General features: G+C 33.3%; 1 protein-coding gene across 1 annotated transcript in view; it reads right to left on the bottom strand.

Annotated features, from left to right (window-relative positions):
* LOC113505075 (sperm surface protein Sp17-like) overlaps positions 1-22,567 on the bottom strand; it is a 187,157-nt gene that overhangs the window by 122,540 nt on the left and 42,050 nt on the right. Inside the window, exon 2 of the mRNA XM_026887584.1 lies at positions 22,004-22,239. Coding sequence (XP_026743385.1) covers positions 22,004-22,097 — 94 coding nt within the window. The 5' untranslated portion in view covers positions 22,098-22,239. The remainder of the gene's footprint in view (positions 1-22,003; positions 22,240-22,567) is intronic.

The raw sequence follows: 22,567 nt of genomic DNA, 5'->3' as shown, positions 1-22,567 counted from the left end.
CTGATTCTACCTGAAAATATTTAATTGAACTTTTTATTGTTTCTTGACAAAATTTTATACTTTTTAAACTTTTATCTTCCTGTTTTTAGTGTTCGGTAAAGAAAGAGTAAAAACGGAAACCGATTACTAAGGCATTGGTGTCTGTCCTTCTGTGGTCAGGCTGTCAGGGTGTACCTCATGAACCGTGATAGACAGACAGTTGAAATCATCACAGATGATGTGTTTCTGTGTTCACTATAAACAGATACCAAACATAAAAATCAAGTTAAAAGCAAAACAATCATGTTACGATCATAAATTTATTCCCATTTACAGATTATATATTATGTCTTAGTTAAAATCCTACTACTATTATAAAGGCGAAAGTTTGTAAGTATGGATGTATGGATGTTTGTTACTCTTTCACGTAAAAACTACTGAATGGATTTGAATGAAACTTTACCACAATATAGCTTATACATCAGAATAACAGATAGGCTAAAATTTTTGAGGTTTCTAATGTGAAGTCGTAAAAAAACTCATTTTTTGCGCTTACATTGCAAACGCTGACTGAATCCTACAAGATAGATAGAAGGCAGATAGATAGATAGAAGGCAGGTATAAATTATAACTTATATCTTCTAACCACGCGGACGAAGTCGCGGGCAACAGCTAGTTATAAACAGTGTTTTGTATTTTATAAAGCTTGTTACAAGAAAAGCTTGAATTTTTAGGTAAAACATTTGTTATTTTTTCTTTAACCGCTGTGGACAACGTCGGCAGGCAAAAGTAAGCACAAATAATACAGAAAATAAACTTAAACAGAAAAAGTAGTTCAGATAATGCATCTTCTAAATCTCTCCACATCGAATAATAGTCATCCTTTCTAATTCCCTTTTATTTATCAGCTATCTCTGATAACAAAGGAAAGCAAAATACCAATTTTCCGTATTGAAAATGAATTCATTTCTTTTTTAATTTCCTTTCAATAAGCGTTTTTCGTTCTCACAATTGTTAAAATATTATTTCAAAGCGAATATCGTATTATTCTTTATAAAAGAGTTGCTTTTAATTTCAATGCAATGGTTTTATGTTTTTTTTAGTATTACTGAAAGTGTTTGTTATAAAATCGAATAAGTCCGTCAGGTGGATGTCTGAAAAATATTGGATACCAAGTTTTATATAACTGAATGAATAAAATATTTTAAGATAAAACGCATCAAAGATAGTGAAACAGTAATTTGTTTTTAAAAAGCGTGCTTATAAGTGACGTCATCCGAGATTTCAACTTCCTATATCTTCTTTATTTTTAGTTTGCACTATTAAAAAAACATCCAATAATGATGAAAATGCATATCAAACTGTTTCAAGCGCAATGCCTATTTTTAAGTTCCTCTACAGCAAGACATAGTCAGAAACGTCTTGAGCACTTCGGTTAATATGACAGTATGAGTATATATGATACATATCTATCTCTGTCTTCACTGTCTAGATAAATACCCATCTAAATTACTTCATTAAGACACAGACAGCAAACAAAGCACCCCTCTCAAATTATCTCAACTGAAATTGTTCAACCTTGGTCCACTTTAATCCAATTTTCCAATTCAAATCCATTTGTTACTGTCGGTGCCATCACTCACAATTGTTTCTTACAACTACAAACGTGCACTTTATATGCAAAATTGTATGAATATAGGCTAATGGCCAATATGGGCAACATGCATTTCATACATCATAAAGACATGGTTGTATTCCAGAACGGATTGCTAGTTGTATAGGTCACAACGTTAAACTATGTCGACGTGTCGTGTTTTTGATCATAGCGAAGGACAAGCATTTGTATGTTTAGTTGTCTTTGTGCTTGTGGCTTCAATGATTGTGGAACCTTCTGGTTCACTATTCGCTCCAACATCTTTTATAGGGCTCGTTTTATTTTATCAAACATTTCTAAAAATTAGCGTAAATAATTGATCTTTAATACAGAATCCAGTAAATTGAAATCGGTCAATCCATGCGAGAGCTATGATGCCACAGACGAATAGACACGTCAAACTTATAACACCATATTTTTATGTCGGTGGTTAAAAATCACCACACTGTTAAAAGTTTCCGTTAAGTGTCGTGCTGTCTTTATCATTATGAAGCGAAAAACAGAGACAGTGTAAGTTTAAAAACGTCACCTAACCAAATGTTCTTGAATACGTATACGACTATACTGTCTTTTGTTGTAAGTCTTCCAAAAAGAGTTAGGTTTTAACAAACTTTATGTCAAAATTTTCTTACAGAGCAAGAAGCACAAAACTTACCCAAGTTTTATGCATAACCTTTATAAACGAAGTGGTATAAGTCGTCGATTGCACAACTTTGGTCTCCAAGCAACTATGGTCATACAAACTCATAGATGTTCTCTCATGAACTCGTATCTTTGGAGGCTAAAGTTGTGAGGCATCAGAAAATTATATTGCATCTTAACGGAACGACCGAAGACTTCCTAGACTTCTGTTTGGGCAAGTATTAGTCATAATAAGATTATCCTAGGCCATCTAATCTACGTCATTTGACGTCGGGCAAATTACCCAACGCCAATGACCTAATTTAATAAACTAATTACATACATCATCATCATTCTAGCCTTTTCCCAACTATATTGGGGTCGGCTTCCAGTCTTACTAGATGCAGCTAAGTACCTTAGTAAGTAGCTAAGTACAAGGAGCAACTGCCTACCAGAATTCCTTATCACAGTTACCAGAGCAACACGATACTGAGCGGTATCGTTGACGTTAGACTGGTTTCCTGACTTTCTTTCTAGCTTCTGACTACCCCTCAGAAGCTAGAAAGTCTGAAAACCGGTCAAATGATGAAATTACTATCAAAGATGTGTAAATATCAGCCGGGACCCACAATTTAACGTGCCTTCCGAAACTCCTTTATACAAATTAGTGAAATCTAAAAACAGTATTTCAGAGTGTAGAGTCATGTTATAAATTGGTATTAAAATGGACGCTGCCTGGACGTTTCTAACGTGTCTCTGTCACTGATTTCTGATTCTGTATTGAATATTTAAAATGTCTAATTATAGACGTAAGCAGTAGAAAATAATAGGATTCTTATTAATTATGCTTCAATTTATTTATCATAAAAATAAATCTACTAATTAGGGATTATAGAGGGTAATCTCAGTAACCATTGAACCGATTTCTAAAAGCCTAACTAACAGAAGGCACGTTATTTGTGAGTTTTATCCATACTAATAAATCCATAAATAATGACATTTTTGTAAACAAACTTTCACGTTTATAATTTAGGTAGGATATTAGAATTATTCTAGCAATTAAGCTAACTTTCAAATACACAAAATACGTTTCACCGCAGTGAGAAAACTACGGACCAGTATTATTTTGCAATGTCCCTCGTTTTCTAGCGCTCTTATTTTATTTGAAAGGTGAAACTACAAATTTATGTAAATTTAAATTAACTTGTCTACGAATAAATAGAGTATGTTTAAGAGGTCTTTTTAACATAAATCTGTAGCACAAACCTCTTCGGTTTGAAACTGATAAAATAAATTATCATTAGCCAAAAGATACGTATACAAAAACCAAAAACTATCATAAAAACATAGAGACTTACGAGTCAGACTCGTAACACTGAGGATTCCTACAAGTAGACTGGTAACTGTTGTGTAAATATGTTTGACACCCACCAACAAATTTATGACCGCAACAATTTTTGCTTAACCTCGTACTTAACTGTAGTGTTTACGGTAATAGCGGCAGCTAGATATTATGCTTTATGAGATATAGCCTGATAATAGACGGACCGACAAACAGAGATCCGTTTTCACCCTTTATGTACCGAACCGCAAAAAAACATAATGGATATAAGGTTACATTTAAAACAGTTTTTCAGTCAGAATTTCCACGGAATCGCGTATTTTAAAATGGAAAATTCCAAAACCCTTTTCCTGATGGTGGCACCTATTTACTTTTCGCCGCGGGCTCGTTTTATTTTTAATTTCGAATCTCATTGTTTGTATTGCTTTGCTGATTTTAAATATTTAATTCCACCAACAAACGAACAAAATATTTTTGGTTTATAATGCTTGTTTTTTACAACACATTTTTGTGGGTTTGAGTAGGGTACAGTGAAATACATGTTTTGAGTATAAAATATGTACCACTTTTAAAGTATAAAGCATTTTTATTATAGATTTTGAATATTGGATTTATTGTTACAGTTAACTTTTATTTGTTTATGTATTATTAAACATTTGATTATCTGTGACAAGTTTTGTCTATTAGTCGAATAGTTTTTAATCATTATCAGGAGGGATACGAAACCGAAGACTCTACATTAGAAATCTGAAAAAAATATAATACTTGTAGTATTGCTTTATTCAAAAATAAATTAAATATATCTTTAAAAAATATTTTTCTTCAATACGAGCACACTTTTTAAAGATATTTTTTTCATTTCTAATTAAGTTAACTAACCTACTACCTACAATATTTTTAACGAACTCTCGTACCATTTAATGTCGTCACTTTGTAGACATTTCATTAGAATGGTGACAAATGTGATGACAAATTATTTGGGCCGAGTGGAGTAACGATTGACCCAGTTTCTGGAAGGTGCAAGTGAAAAGCCTCCTTGAGCGACAGAGCCTTAGGAAACGATCTACCTCGCTATTCTTCTTGCTTACTATCTATTATACGACTGTCTATTTTTATTTCTTGGTGCAGCTTGTGGTAGTTATTTGAAGTGGGAACATTGTAAATAGATTTGATGATGGGAAAATACTTATATTTATTGTTTCTTAAAGACATGCATAATGTAGAGTTAGAATAAAGCTATTGGAGAGTTCTTAATTCTTATTGTAGTTAAGACTAGATATTTTTTTTTAAATAATCTTTTTATCTGGGATTCGTTCTTTGAAATTAAATAAAATGGAACCTAATACTTATTTTTCCAGCATCATTTCTTTGGTGAACCCCAGGTACAAAGCAAAAAAACAAAGTTGTAATTTTGCCGACTCAAAGTCGTTGTAACGCAAGAATATTATATGTACAGTTAGTTACAATTCAATGTCTATAGCGACTAACAAACTAAAAATACTATGTTTCAAAAAGGAAATTGTATGACTGAATTTTTACCTTTTTCGGCTGGCTTTTCCAAAATGATACAGCTGATTTTCTCTCTCAACAGTTTCAGTTGAATACCGTATTTTATTCAGCCCATCTGACCCCTACTACTCATTTAAGATTACTAGGCTATAAGTAACCTTTAGGCATAAAAGACTGACTAACCTTTATCTATTTGAAAGTATCTACATTTACTTTCCATCATTAGCCTAGCCTATTCTTAACTATGTCGGAGTCCGCTTTCAGTTTAACCGGATTCGGCTAGGCACCAGCGTTTTACAAGGAGCGACTGCCTATCTGACCTCCTCAACCCAATTACCTGGGCAACACGATACCCTTTAGTGAGACTGGTTGTCAGACTTTCAAGCTTCTGACTACCTGTAACGACTGTCAAAGATGTATGATTAACAGCCGGGACCCGCAATCTAACTCGTAATGACAAAGATGGTTACCCATCTAACTACCAACCGCGTGAAGCCTAGCTTAACCTGTGATCGATTTATTTATGCAGTTATACTGTAGCCACGAGCTCCCATATATCTACATTTACTTTGCCAAAGCAGAAAATCGATGTTAGTTAAGTATTAACACAATGGCCGGGTTCATATATTATTCACGTTTGGGGGAAAATGTACGAAAAGTGTTATCTAGTGTCACATTAGTGTATATTTAATGAGAGAAGTGTTGTTTGTGGACTCACTGGTGGAGGTAAAATAATTTTTGTGTGGGATAATATAAATTATTTATATTTTTCGGTTATTTAATGCTAAATGATATATAACTGTTTTGTGACCTATTCGGGTATTTTTATGACTGAGGATAGTAGTTTTATTTAAAAATTATTTAGCAGGTGCTACAAAAAACAGAAGATTTTTTAAGAAAAATATACTAGCTACTCTTTTTCAACAGATTTCAGCTTATGCTACAATAAAAAAAACGCAGCTATTATTTTTAGCGTATTAAACCTAAATTATTAATTTATCAAGTTTACCCCAAAATAATATCAGGAAAATTATTATAACCGCAAAACAATTAACCCTTACTCTAACTAACTGTAACAGCCACTTGAACATACCCTTCACACGTACGTTGTATAAATATAAAGCTAAGGGAAAACCGCCCCTTCTAATTAGTTCTAACCTAATTAGCGAGCCCTTACGATCGACCCATCGACCTTAACTATAAAACTCTTAACTGAACCCACGAAAACAATTAAACACAATCATAAAAAAGAAATAACATAAAATAAATTACATCGCTCATTAAAAAAAAAATCCAAAAAAAAACGGAAAAAAGGAATGCAAAATTTGAATTAAATACAGAACACGTAATTTAAATTAATGTTTCGTACATACCTGTATTCGAATTCGAGGAGCTCGCGATCCAAATTCAAAATTCACAAATGGCCGTTAACGGTCGGGGGTAATACGAACGTTTTGTCGACGCGTGCGGGCAAGTCGGCTGCCAGGAGCACTATGCCGTGTGGAGCGAGGCCCGCCGTACAAACCTACCAACCTGATGGTACAGTCAGCAACAAAACTTGCCTTACACAATCCAATTTACAAAGTAACATTATTTTTCTTTGACAAGTAGGAATTGGTGTTTGGTATCTTTAACTATACTAGTTGTTTAGCTATTTTTGTTACCACATAGAGTCATAACACAATAACTTCGTCCGCAACGAAGATGGTGTGATGATCTAGTCACGTGGCTAGAAATCGCAAAAGATAGAGAGGTCTGGACTAGAAAAGGGGAGGCCTTTGACCAGCCGTGCGGTCTAAAACAGGCTATATAAAAAAATAACACAGTAGGAACTCCTTGGATTTGATTTTGCAGTTGTTTCGAAAATTCTGTTGAAAGACTTATGTTGCTGATGTTACTTGGTACCTTGCGTTATATCAGTTAGTTTTATGGATTTATCGCTTGTAGCTTCGTTGTAATTTTGATTTGATTTGATTTGATTAAATGTATTGTTACTGAAAACAGATAGAGGATGATGTAAATTTCCTAGTTTTTGGGTCATTTTTAGACCTCGTATTTGAGTTAAGAATTTTCGATATATTTATTTTATAGTGGTTTCTTAGGTTAACGCGAATGTTACACATTGAAATAAAACTACTTTTACGGATTTTATCGCGGTTTAATTTTAGATTTTAGTTCCCGACGTTTCGACACCGAACGCCATCTCAATCTGCCCGTGACCAATCCGTAAACGTAGTTTTATTTTAAATGTAGATTATTAATTTCATTATAATATCAAATTGCAAATACATAATATCTCTATCCTGTTCTATCGCATAATATTATATTGATTCGGCCATTTTGGGATTATATTTCGACTGCCCCTAATTCCATTTTCTCTCGGGACGGCGCTGTACCTCTGTCACTTTTGTGAAAACACAGGTTTATTTTATAAATGTTCAGGTGTTTTATTTTTATAAAGAAATTTTTTAACTTTTTTTATTGATGTTCCCTGTGCCATATATTGTTGAAGGTTTTTATGCCAATACTTTTTTTATTTCAATAATTTACTTCGGATTCTATGATGGACATTTTAAGTAATAAAGGATTATTTTATCGGTGGGGGCAAAATGTAATTAAGTCACAGGCGAAGGAAAAAGACGTTTAATTGATAAAATATAAGAAATAATGTGTGCTTAGCCACGAGCTCCTAATGCGTCGTGATGTTTTTCCTTTCAAGTTGATAGTAAAATTATTAATATTAAAATTATAAACACCTTAAAGTTCTTTGGCAACATGTACTGCATTTAGATAAGCGACATGACATTGACTGTTAATCGATGTTACCGCGCAAAATCATGTCTACGATTCAGGTACTCTTGAAAACCTGCAAAGTCTGGATAAGAAGGCCTTATTGGGCGTACTAAGCAAATATAATTATTATGTAAAACTAAACTGAGTGTTAATCGCTAGTATTAAAGGATAACATTACTTTGCAAGTCTGCGATGAATAAAATATGTTTTGTTTTCAAACGGAAGAACTATTCTGTTATTCATTTCGTTTCCATCCTGATTTTTTATTTATATACTTTAAGTACGGATTTTTACAGCTGGCTTTGTAAAAAAATAAAGAGATATAATTTGATGTTTTATTTGGAAGATGTTGTATACATTATATGTAAATTTTCAGTATTAGAAAAGAATAAAACAACGCCCAAAGACAGTAACTTCAGCAAGTACAAAGAAAAAACTGAATATCATTAGTTTAACATAAAATTATTTATTATTACTAGATATTATTATTTATTCATTTAGACATAAATTATTGTAACAGATCTCATTAGGTACTGAATTCGTTAAAATCATGTAAATAAAGAAGCACTATTTTGCGACTGAATTACAGTTGGGTGACTTTTCGTTTGATGTGTTTGGAAACAAAAAAGTGAATCCTCATAATATTCTTTGACTAGCTGTTGCCCGCGACTTCGTCCCCGTGGGTAGAAGATATAAGTTATGATTTATACCTGCCCTTTTCTTCACATTTTCCTTTGTATCTCCGCTCCTATTAGTCGCAGCGTGATGGTTTATAGCCTAAAGCCTTCTTCGATGAATGGTCTATTCAACACAAAAATAATTTTTCAATTTTACCAGTAGTTCCTGAGATTAGCACGTTCAAACAAACAAACTCTTCAGCTTTATATATTAGTATAGATTAACTATTTTTTATATCCAAGTACTTTCAATATAAATCAAAAGCAGAAAAAAACAAACCAAGTACACCTCCCACAGCAATTTAAAAACATTAAATAACCAAGTGTAAACTCCAAAAACATCGCAGGAACAAATTTAGTTCAAGAGATTGAAAGTCTCTTCACATTGAGCCGAGTCAATCGCCAGTTAATAGAGATCTAGCACGACCTCTTGACGTCTCGCTGTTGCAGTCGTGGAAGTAAGACAGCGCTATACGCCGGGTAATGCTGTCTCGCTCCGACAACTGCAACACTTGTATAAGGAGGTAGTAAGCCCCCTGACCCCGTTCTTGAGTAGCCTTTCATTAAACGTTGCTATTCAAAGTTCTCGCTTTTCCGTTAATCGGAGATTTGTTTACCTAAATAGTTGAAAAAAAAAAACAAGAGGAGAACAGATTAATGAATAAGCAAAAAAGGCAAGTATTATAAGACTTAAAGACATATAGTAGATTTTTTCTGTTTAGAATAATTGCTGTGCTTCTAGCAGTGGTCTAAATAATTAAGGAAATAAGCCTAGACATGCAATTATGAAACTTGAAAGAATATCACTAATATTTTTTGGTAGTTGTGAATAAATAAAATGTTACATTTTTTTCTAAAAATACAGCTGCCGCGATTGTGAATAATATATTCTGTAGATTTAAAGTATTCCATCGGATTTACAGGAAAATACACTCCCCTTTTTGAAAAGGATCTGCTGGTCTTAGGATTCTATGCATGAATTGCAGGTTCGATCCCAATGCTGGCAAAATACCAATGTGACTTTCTTGATTATTCCAAGACACTAACAAACTGTGACGTAAAACATTGCGATTAAACCTAGATTCCAAACATTGAATCTAAAATCGCCAATCCGCAGTGAGCCAGCGTGGTGATCAATGCTTAAAACTTCCCTATTCTGGTAGACGCAGCCCAGCAGTAAAAATATATATTCTGTTATTTTTATTATTAGAAAACAAAAGAGAGAGCTATCGGGGTCCCTTATTAAATCGAAACCTGCGGGCGACGGCGCGTGTCTCACACGGCCGCTCAATCACACCTACCTGAATTAATTTCCCGATTGGATGGCTCTCTTTCACTGTACCTGTTTAGATCCTTCTTTTACTTTTCAAGTGCAGTTCTGCTGCCTCGTTTAATCAATGGGCCACTACTGGTATATACAAAAGTCGAAGTAGGTTGTATGAGTTATATGGCATGAAAAAATATAAATTTGACGCAGATTTTGTAAATTATGTTAGAAATTATTCTAAAATTTTTAAAAAGGTTTGTAACTCTGCTAAATCTAACTACATCAGCGAAAAAATTAAAAACTCTGTAAATAAAGTAAAAGCCACGTGGAATATTATCAATCAAGAAACTGGTAAGGCTACGAAACGCGATAATAACTTCGAGATTTTATCCAATAATGAACTAGTTACTGAAGCTAAAGAAATCGCCTCTATATTCAATAACTTTTTCGCAGATATACCATTAACAACAACGAGATCTTTAAAATCATCATCACTTGACGCGGAAAAACTATTACGTAATTGCGTGCCCAGTTGTGATTCTACTTTTAGTTTCGAATATGTGACTCCATTAGATATAACCAATGTTTTTAAATCACTCAGTCAAAAGAAAACCGAAGATCTTTGGGGTTTTTCTGTAAAACTCCTAGGTAATATAATAAACATTGTAGCACCCTCCTTAGCTGTTATCTTTAATAAATGCGTAGACGTAGGTGTCTTCCCGGACTTGATGAAACACAGTAAAGTCATACCGTTATTTAAGGCAGGCAGTAAATGTGACGTTGGTAATTTTAGACCGATTTCAATTTTACCTGCATTCAGTAAGATTTTTGAAAAATTGATATTAAAACAACTACTACATTATTTTAATCACAAGACCCTCTTGCATAGCGAGCAATACGGTTTTACCAAGGGACGTTCAACTACCGACGCGGGTGTAGCTTTACTGAAACACATCTACGATGCTTGGGAGAACTCTCAGAACGCTATTGGCGTTTTCTGTGACCTTTCAAAGGCATTTGATTGCGTCCGACATGACACATTATTATGCAAACTCGGATATTACGGTATCAAAAATAGATCACTGGATTTAATTAATTCCTATTTGAGTGATAGGGTCCAATGTGTAGATGTAAATGGTAGTAAGTCCACCGGACTACCTGTGAAACTAGGGGTACCCCAGGGTTCAATACTCGGCCCATTTTTATTTTTAGTATATATTAATGACTTACCATTCTTTTTAAAAGGCATATGTGACGTTGTGCTCTTTGCAGACGATACTTCCTTAATATTTAAAGTTAACAGAAACAGAAATGACTTTAACGAAGTAAATAGTGTACTTACTCGGGTCACACATTGGTTTTCAGTTAATAATTTAGTTTTGAATGCCAAAAAAACCAAATGTATTAAATTTGCGATGCCTAATGTTAAGAATCTTGGGCCAAATATTGTTATAAATAATGAAGTACTAGAGACTGTAGAGTCAACGGTTTTTCTCGGCGTTACAGTTGATGCAAAATTAAAATGGACGGCGCATATTGCATACCTAGCAAATAAACTCAGCTCTGCGGCTTATGCGGTTAGAAAAGTTAGGCAGATTACTGACGTGGACACAGCTCGTCTTGTTTATTTTAGCTATTTCCACAGCGTTATGTCCTATGGCATACTTTTGTGGGGTAGGGCAGCAGATATCGAATCGATATTCGTCTTACAAAAGCGAGCTGTCAGATCCATTTACCAACTAGGCTCTAGAGTTTCTCTTAGGGAGCGGTTTAAAGAGATAGGCATTTTAACGGTAGCATCCCAATTTATTTTAGATAATATACTACTGATACGAAAAAACCTTCACTTATACTCCAAAAATAGTGATATTCATAGTATAAATACACGAAATAAACATAAGTTAATTGGTACATCGCACCGGTTACACAGGGTACACAATTCATTTGTGGGACTTGGTGTTCGCCTCTACAATAAACTGCCTCTCACTTTATTGGAATTGCCTTTTAACTCATTTAAAACAACGGTTAAAGATAAACTGTGCAAGAAGGCTTACTATACAATCAATGATTATTTAAATGATAAAAATAGTTGGTCGCCGTGATTTGCACAGGACGGTTTAGTGTGGATTAATGTTTGACGTGTATTTGTGTAATTTGATAGACATACTCTATGTGTGTAACATTGTGTTACCTATTTTGTTTTATTTTTAGTATAATTATACGCATGCACGTATATATTATTTATTAAAAATTTTGACATGTATAATTTATTAATTATAAAATTGAATGACGTAGCAATTTATGCCGCCTCCGTGTTTAGGGCTATGCCAGGTAAATCAACGTTTGGGGTATTTCTTTCAGTCTTATTTTATTTTATTAGCCGGCAGCAGATACGTCATGCTCCCTAAGTCGTCACTGCCTGCGGTGGCGTCTTGGGTCGGGTCACCTCCTTCCCTCTAATATGGCGAGGGAGGTGATGGCTGACCCTTGCGTCATACTCGTGAACGGGTGCTGCTTGCGGTGGCTGGTCGGTCTGCTGACCTTGGCCTTAGTACTTAAAGTTTAATTTCGTATAGGTTTATATACAGCGACCTCAAACTTTTGTTTGTTTGGCATGGCACCTGCACACTTATTTTTGTTATTGTTCTGTACAATTATAATATTTTTTGTAAACGGAATGACAGCGTGCTGCTGGGGAGTTTGTTGCGCCGTTTCTTCTCTCACAGCAAAAGCACTTAGGAAGCGGTGAAGGGTGGGCGAAACTGGGTACTGTCCAATGTAAATGACCTTCAAAAAGTGCTACTTAGTAGCCTAATTTGAATAAATGAATTTTGAATACTTTTGAATACTTATAAAAGCATTTATATAAGGAAATAATGTATGTTTGCTTACATGTGTAAAATAACGTAAATACAAGGTCTGCGTGTTTCGAATTTATGTAGATAAATGTTAAAAGGTCCTAACAATGAGCGGTGTATCTCAAAAGATTTGTGTCTATTAAGTAGTAGATCTCTGTAATATTAAGTTTTGTTATAATCGTTTCGAGGTCAGAATGTTCTTGAAAATACTCGTGTAAAGTTCTGCATCAATGTTACTTTGTTTAAAGCACGAGGAAACCTAATTTGTTTGGTACAATTGTTCCATTTTTCTATAAATCCTTCTAGAAGTAAGATGCCTCACTCTGTTAAATAAAATTACGTTGTTTTACGTATTTTATAACGTTCTAATTTAGCATAAAAACACTTAAATTTTACTCTTAAAACGAAACTCTAATTTTTAACTTAGCATTAATTAAACCTCTTTATAACTGAGATTTAACAGAGCAATTAGTTAGTTTTATTTGAGCCGTTAGCGGGTGTTAAGTGACCTGATAAATGTCAGTGTGTCTGCATTGGCCATGGAGTTAATAATAAATGTGGCTAACGATACCTGTCAACACGACAGGCAATCGATCAGAATGTAACCTACATGGTTAAAGAAAATTGTTATTGCAAGATTATATCCGATAGCTTTAGATGTTGTGTTTTTTTTATATTAAGTATCGTGAGAATGATTCATTATTAAAAAAAATTAACGGTTTTATGAGGCATTTAATTTAGTGATTCATTATATATGAAAGAAATAAATACTTGATGACTTGTTTGATGATAACCGATGAAAAATTAAAAAAAAAATGTAATAGTTTACTCACGCAAATTTTATCGGCCTTGCCAGACTAGTTTCGGACCGAACTGGAGGAGTAAATAAAATTAAGAACAATGAACAAGATAAATTATTCATTTAAAACCCTGTAAAACTTTCCCCACCCAGAACTTTCAATGGTTGCACCAAAATCAAACAAACATATCTTAGAATACTCGCACATAATTCACCTTTAAAACAAAATAAACCGAATTGAAATCGCCCAATCTATTTTAAAGCTATGATGCCAAAGACAGACACATCAAACTTATAACACTCAGATACTTTCGTCAGGGGTTAATTTAGGAAGCAAAAGAAAATACGTGAGCGTCTCGTCACAGAAGTTAGTTCTTAATGTTATATGAGAGACTATCTATAGCTGCCGTATGCGTCAGAGAAAGAAAAGCCAGACAGAGTGGTGTCGTAAAGCATTACTTTACAAGATGCCTTACCCTCCCACAAGAAGTTAGCACTTTAATAATAATTAATCACTTTAATGCCCCGATCAACATCTTCGAAGGCTCTCGTTGGATGTCTGGGTCAAGGGTTTGATTCAGAAAGCGGTACTTCTAGACACGGCGCGCATTGGAGGAGGTTCCTCTCTCTGGAGCCCTGACCACCGGCAGCTTGGGGCCTGTTCCCGTTGCTATTTTTGGTTGGACACTATTTTTTATATTTTTAACTATATGTTGTTTTTTTATATATGTATATTTAAAAATGTAATTTCTTTGTTTTAAGATTAAATAAAGGAAATAATAATTAATCACTTTAAAGTGTTAACTGGTGGTTTTATAGTAAAACTAAATTGAAAACCTGGTTTTATTACAAGAACTTTCAAAACTTACGTCGAGTTAAATTGATAATTCGGTTTATTATATTCATATGTAGAGTTTTGTAATCTAAATACAACTGATTATTCCACAAGTAAGGTAAGTAGAGTTCTTGGAATAGTGCAATAAGGAGCTTAATAAAACCAATATTTAAGCCTGGAATACAGATCGCAGTTAAATTGGGTTACTATAAAGAAACAGACAAAAAATCATGGCAAACCATGCTTGCATGCGGCTCATACCTGGACTTAATCACTACAAAAACATTTATATATTTTTACATACTTTTCCTACGCAAAAAACTATCAAATAACATTATAACAATTACCTACTTGACCAAAACAAACAAAAATATTCTCCTTTTACTCGAGATGTTGTCTTAATAAATTAGCTTACATTAGTAGTCGTTATACGGTAGTCTAACAGACCATTTTACCCCCTCCCTTTACTCCCATCTTACCCCCTTTTGCCACTACTGAACCCCACTCTTCATAAAACTTTAATACAGTTAGCACTACTTACTGTCTCCTAGAAAAATAAAAGGGTGGGAAAATGTCCTCTGAGAGATGCCTCAGAGTCTACGTGAGTAACTCAAAGATTATGAAATAAAACCTCTGGCAATAAAGCCTTTTCTATTATTATTTTTAATGTGCATTTGGGGATTAGGTTGTTTTATCAGAATTGGATTTTGGAGTTATGAAAATACTATTGGATTTGGTAAAGCGAAGGACTGGCACAGCTTAAATTGCCTTTTGTGTCTTTAAATGACATGTTTGTTCAAAAAAATTTAACCAATATCTAGTTTACATATTAACTTTCATGATTAAAATTATTGATTCAAATAAAACAACGAATAAATTAGCCTTAAATGCTAATGAAGCTGTATTAAGGATCATCTGTTTACAATTTTGTAAAAAAAATCTATTTTAACCCTCCCAGTCTAACCGGTTTCAGCTTAGTACCAGTGTTTTACAAGGAGCGACTGCCTATTTGACCACCTCAACCCAGTTACCTGGGCAACACGATACCCCTTAGTTAGACTGGTTGTCAGACTGTCAAGCTTTCATCATTTTCATCATGATCTTTTTTTCAAAATATGTGTTATTTTTAGAAGCACGATGTTTTCTAAACTCTCTTTTTTGTACCGTATCGTTGTTTAAACATTATAATATAATCGGTTCGACAGAATATATGTTGGCGTCAGATTTACAGTCCTGCCTAAGGCTGTATCCTATCAAAGTAATGTTACATGAGTAACTCGATGCGCGAAGCCTTCCGGCGTCCTCTTGTTTTCTCTATTGTTACATAAATGTAGGTTTTGGTTGCCGTTCGAATATTGCCTTCGATATCAAGGGTATGTTACAATTTTGTGGTTATCGTATGTTTTACTAAATGATGTACTCAAATCGTTTTATTAACTTTAAAATTTGACGTGCCTTCGCAACTAAATAAAGGTATTAAAATGAAATGGCTTTGCCAAGACCTGCGACTAAGAGCAAAACTCAACAATTGTTCCACAAACTGGGTCTAAAATTAACGGTTATTTGTATCAAGTTTTATATTTTAAGGATCCTGACCTATAACTTAATTGTAAAAATACTAAAATGTAGTTAGAAATTAGTTCTTATTAAACTTATCATAACAAAGTGACGAGCAATGAAATAATAAGAAGTCTACAAGGCACAACCGAATGCCTGCAAAGAAGACATATTTTTAATTCTAAATAACCTAGCATGAAAATATTTCTTATTTCCTTCACTTTTAAATAAAAAACAATTACTTAAACAAAATAGTAGCGACATTCAATTTAACGAAATAACTCTATAAAGCCTTCAAACATTGATTGTTTTTGAATAAAATCCTACGTTATAAATGGAAAGTAATTAATTAACCGTTCTGTAGAATAACGAGCCATGTAACGACATTATTTTAGTTAAGATTTCTAATTTCATTAAGTAAGGGACTTTGTCTAGCTGTAAGCACTAAAAGTAATTTATTATTGAAGTATATAAGTTTTGTAATTGCTTCAGATATTTATTGCTAATTTATCTTTAAAAAACATTTAATTTCACTTTTTTTTCAATTTAATTTTTAATTTAATATTTTTGGTAGATTTAAACGTACAGTTATTTGTCCTACACGGGAATCGAATCTTCTCACCTGCTGCATTTCGCGTAGTAATCATTCACGCTCTCCGATCGATTGAACTTAATATTATCAAAACCTTTTTCATATTTAGAAAACAAAACTGTACAATACTATTTTGTCTCGAACAAAATCATAGTTTTATATATCAAGGTCTTCTACTTAACTTGAGTCTGTAAAAATAAGTCTAAATAACGCCTACGACGTTCTCGTAGCATCGTAGCAAGCCTACGTGATGTGTAGAGCTCGCGTAGCAGATGGTACGGTATGTGAAAAATAAAGAAAACATTTTGATTTTATATCTCGTTTTCTTAACTTATTAAAACAGTAAATTTATTGAGGTTCAGTTTACTTTAATAATGTTCCTTATATTATTATTCGTAAGATTGTAATAATCTTTATGTATCGTATTTCACCTGTAGCTTCCAATAAAAATGCAAAAATCCACTTTTAAATCTTAAGTCTATCCAGCAGTTTAGAGATACATATTATCCCTGTACTAAAGAAAAATACATACACTTAAAACAGAGAGATGGAGAGAGTTGGTTGAAAACTAGAAACTTCATTCGAAACATTAGAAATTACTAAATAGCAAGAAATAGCATCGCCACGTCTAAATCTAAAGCCTGTTTCTGTGAATAGCGGCCATCTTGCTGACGTTGAAGTTAATTAAAATCTGTTATCTCCAGCTATTATTAGATCAAATATTTACAATGAGCGTCGTATCAATTGTTTGTTGTACTAATTGTATCTGTTTCTTGTTACAGCTTTGTTGATTTTGTATTTTGTAATTGAGAACCGACAGGACTGTTTGTTGTTTAATCTTTTGAATGAATTATTGGATATTTTTGTATATATTTCATTCAAAATTAGATTTTCAATATTTGGAAACACCTCTACAAGGACATCAAAACATCTTGACAGGTTAAAAATAACTTTGAATAGTTTGAAATCGAAAACTATGCCACTTTAAACGTTTTTTTTTTTAATTATCTGTTCCATAAGAAAATTATTTAAGAACCTTATAAGCCGTTAAGAGTCAAGAATAAACACAATCAGAATCTTCAAAAGCAACCGAACCGCAATGAAAAGGCACAGAAGTAACATAATCCCTCAATACTTTTCCTCATTCCTATCTAAAAACGTATAATTCACTGGAAACTGAAAGGCAATTTATTATTATCACGAAGAAGGCGTTAAAGTACTCCCATTCAAATACTTCGGCAAATGGCTTAAATGGCTCAAATAATCGATGTAAGATGTTACATACTTATGTACTTACGCCCTTGAACAAACCAGAATAACAATATTATTCGCCACCTACGCCATCTAGTTTCAAACTAAGCAAAGTTTGTATTATCAGGACTAAACAACTGATAAACATATTTGTATATTTCGAAATACAATAATATAAGATTGATAAATCACACCTCGACACAGAACAAATGATAGTGCGCATCACACAAACTTTTGTCCTAGCTGGGAATCGAGCCCACAACGTCTGGTATACTCACAGTACAGTCAGGGCCACTCACCACTAGTCCAATAGGCCAGTCAATATAATTGGAGACTTAAGTGGCAGTTGTGGAAAAGAGACGTTACTACAAAATAAAGTCTTCTTCAGGAACTATTTGTAGTGTATCTAAATATTTCCTGCAACACTGAACCAATATTGATAAAATTTGCTATTAGAAAACCTGAGCAAAGCTAGTAATGTATTTTTAAATTAAGCACTTTGTGTGGGTGCTACAGAAATGTTAATATTTCCCCGGTTATGGTGCGTCGTGTTTCTGAAGAAAGATGTGTGAATGACCTTTTGACACGAGTACGAATACTGCTGAAGAAAGTACTTTTGTATAATGTAGAGTTACTTTGAATAGAAAGAAAATAAAAAAAAAGCCGAACTTTGATAAAATATGTTACAAAAATGGGTAGAAGTGACGTGCTGAACTAATAATTCGATTAAAAAAATGTTACTTATGAAATAATTAACTCTTACCGCGCGGGCTGGATCCGTGGCCCAGAACAGTGAATCGTGGAACGAAGGAAGGACTTGGGGGAGACTTTTGCCCAACAGAGGGACACAGTAAGAGTAGATAGATTAAAAAATGAACTAATTTGATTTTTATTTTCCAAAACATTTGAAAAAGTCACCTTGAAAATTTGCGTGCGTTGTGATGGAACCTGCAACTGGTGCATTCAGATCCATGCAAAGAACCACAAGGCCATCACGATCTATCACGACATACATAATTTCTTATAACATATTAACCATTAATAATAAACAACCACCAAATATTCCCCGAACTGAGTGAAACGTTAAATATACCTGACCTAATTTTAAAAGCTGAAACCCGACAGTCATTTATCATTATTATTTTATGAGATCCGCATTTAAATCTTCTTTTAACAAAGGCGCATAATTTATAGTGTGTAATGTATAGATACGAGATTATATCGCACATTTTGCAATACGTTGCGGAGTTTTAAAGCTTAAGTACGAAAAGTGATATATCATTACCGGCAATGTATGTGTACTTGCATGATAGTTCTCGCATCGACTAAATCAGCTTTAAGTATTGTTGTAATAATAAACCGCAGAGAGTAAAATCACATGTAAGCCGTTTTGAAAGGTTGGTTCTTATGTTGTAAGCCCATTGTGAGACTCTACAATACATAGTGCCTATAGAATGTAGGTAGTTACCCAGTTAACATATATAATGCCAAAACGACGTCTTTTAATATTTGAATACTACTCGAAATTGGAAAAAATGTGTAAAATGGTGATTGGCAATTTTGTTATGCTATCTTGGATATGATTGCGAGTATCACTAACTGGATTTTAAAAACCGCCAGCAAAAAACCCGCTTCCTAATTGGTTCACCCGTTTAGGAGCTACAGTGTCACAGACAAACTTGCATATTATGAGGTTCCAACCTTTTAACGCCCCTCTTTTTTGGTTGGGAATAACAAAACAAAAATATCAGTTGAATATTTTCAATTTTCACCATAAAAATGCTACGATAAATTCGAAAAGAAAAGAACAAGAAAAAAATAAATCAATTACTTTCCCAAACTCGAGAAAGTACAAGAAAAAGATTTACCGGACTCTACAAAAAAATACCAAACAGAAAAAACGCACTGACAGGGATGGGCAAACAAAATGGCGAATTATTCAAGTAGATATTATTTATGGAAAGTTCGAGAAAAAGCCGGGAAAGACCCGGCCAAGTCACACCCTGTAAATATTTTATCATTCGAATTGGGTCGCAAGTGGTGAGCTCTCGAAATTATTGAAATTCAAACAGAAATTCACGTTACAAGGTTGTATGTTAGGGTTATTACAATATCAAATTGACGGGCTATTTCCTTGGTGGGTCATACATATTTTTGGAATTATTTTCGTTTTACTCACTCCGAACAGACTGAGTTTCAGATTGCAGGTTTAGCTTTCATATTTATTTATTATATTTGTTTAATAAACACTTTACAATAATATTTTCTTTTACATAAAACTCCACAAAACTGTTTGCAAAGTTTGTCTGTCGGCATGATGACTAAAACTAATTATTTTATGAAGGACTGGTCAATTTGAATGTTCGATTATTGTTTAAAATTATATCTGATTACCCTTTATGTTCCTAACATTGACTCAATATCATTACAGACTAGAATATTTTACAGAAATTGTACTCCTATATATACTCTACATCCCATTTCTCATATTATTTCAAATTCCGCTTTCTATTTTAGTTAGAAATCTACTCGCATAACATGTGACCCTTTGAAAAAACAATAAATATTCAAGATTTTCACACCACCTAAAACATTATATTCCAATCAAATAATCACCATGTATCAACAAACTGTTTCCAAACCCAACCAGGAAAATGCCTCTTACAAGTGGATATCTTGACAGGGTACATCTTACGCAGTTTCCAAAGAGATCGTATCGACCGCGTATCCCTGACAACCGAATGAATGGGACGCAGAAACGGAAATGTTATAAATAAAATATAAAAAGTTTTATTGGTTTTTTTAGAAGGAAAATATGATGTTTTTTTGGAATGTTTAGCCTTATTTTGATTCATGATGTAATTTTGTCTTTCTTTAGCGTAGTTTTATTACGATTGATGGAAAAGAAAACGGGTAAATAGACTAAGTGCCTATCTGAAGTCTGCAAATCACTGGATAACTTAGAACATATAAAGGCTGAGTGTTATAACAATTAGTTATTTTCATTGTATTTCTTTAAAGTTTGTACGTGTTTTTTTTAATAAGTTGTTCTAGCCATTATTGAAAAAAAATTCTGTTTATTACTAAAGCAGCAATATAAAATAGAACTTGTGTAAAAATTTCAACTTTCTCGGTTCATGAGATACAGAATAGTGACAGAAGAACCGACAGCGGAACCTTAGTATATTTTCACCATATTCAATACGAAACTCTAAAAATATTACAGATACCAACAAATTGTGCAGACAACATTCCTAACTATATAGATGTCTAGTTTTTTTCAAACAATTTGAAGAATGACAAAGGTTTTTCAGAATTGGAATGTCTCTACAAGACGCTCCTTAGACTTAACTAGAAAAACATGACAACACAGCCAAGGATAATTTACTTTTCTTATCTTTTACGTTTCTTATGACAGTAAATCATTACTCTTTTTCGTTTTCTATCTTTCTTCTCGTTAGTTCAGTTGTTTTATTTATAAGTTATTTTATTGATAAGTTAACTAGCTTCAAATACATACTGTCAACATAAGTTAGGGGAACATCTAATAAGGAAAACATGAGAAGGTACCAAATTAAGTATACCAGTTAAATATAACAGTCGTTTATGTATTTGCGTTAATGAGGTATTTTATGATCAGGACCTACACAGCAATTAAATTGAATGCTAAATTGTTAAACGAAAAATGGTAATTATAAATATCACAGATGTATCCTACTAAGTAGTAGTTTAGTAAGAAAATCTCATTTTAAAATTCACCAACTAATTGTTAGTAAAAACGCAATAATAACTGATACTAGAAAAAAACTCTACGATACTATTTAGCAAGCTCTATCTGACGGTGGAAATCTAAACTACAACGTTCTCTATAGCGCCATCTGCCTCAAGCAACGCACACTTTTAGGACGACAACAATGCTATGACTCGTCCACACCCCGTTTTACTTTCCAGCCGCCTTCGCAACAAAGGAAAATTCCCAGAGATGGCGCTGTTTTAAGTATTAATTCACTAAATTAATTTTGTACTTACAATACTACATGTTTACACTATATTTTACTATATTATGTAGATACTGGTTTGAAGTAAACTTTCAATCCAATTGAAACTATATTCTTCCAAATAAGTATGCTGTTCTATTTGTAGAGCCTTTCTAATAAGGTTCTAATAGAAAGAAAATTATTGAGCCATTATTCACGTTATACATTTCTATGGAGTGCATATAAAGTGGGTATTCAATACTAAGTTAATAATTATTATATTAGGACTAACCTGTAGCAGTATTCGTTTGGTTTTCCTGGGCATTATTTTTCTCATTTTTCTCGTCTTTGGTAGTTTTGGCTTCGGAACTAGTGTTGCATCCCATTTTCCTCACTTACTAGTGTTTACACTAATGAAAAATATCGTCAAAATGACTTATCTATAGTATCACTGCACTTGGGGTTAGGAACAAACTTTCCACTAAAACATAGTTGGCAGTCTCGCGAAGCTCTCGTTGGGCTTAAAATCTGAAACAAGTAAAGAATTTGGTTATTTTTCGGAAAATAATGATAAATTAACAAAGCATTTAGATAAATGGTATCAGGGAGTACAATTACCATATTTAACCTGTGGACTTTTCGTTCGCATGTACAAAAGGTATACATGACATGTATATATCTATACTATACTTTCTATAGACCACTATAGATCTGGAGTGTTTTTATAATCCAAAAAATCAAAGATCACAAAAATCATCGTAGCACAAACTATTCGCTCTACCACCCAGAGGAGCATTATAAAACGACATTATTTAAACTAAAGCCTCATTACCAGCCATTTTGATTCCACACTAAC

Source organism: Trichoplusia ni, chromosome 24 (assembly GCF_003590095.1).
Source record: "Trichoplusia ni isolate ovarian cell line Hi5 chromosome 24, tn1, whole genome shotgun sequence".
Classification (NCBI taxonomy): Eukaryota; Metazoa; Arthropoda; class Insecta; order Lepidoptera; family Noctuidae; genus Trichoplusia; species Trichoplusia ni.
This window is presented reverse-complemented; position numbering and strand designations above follow the sequence as displayed.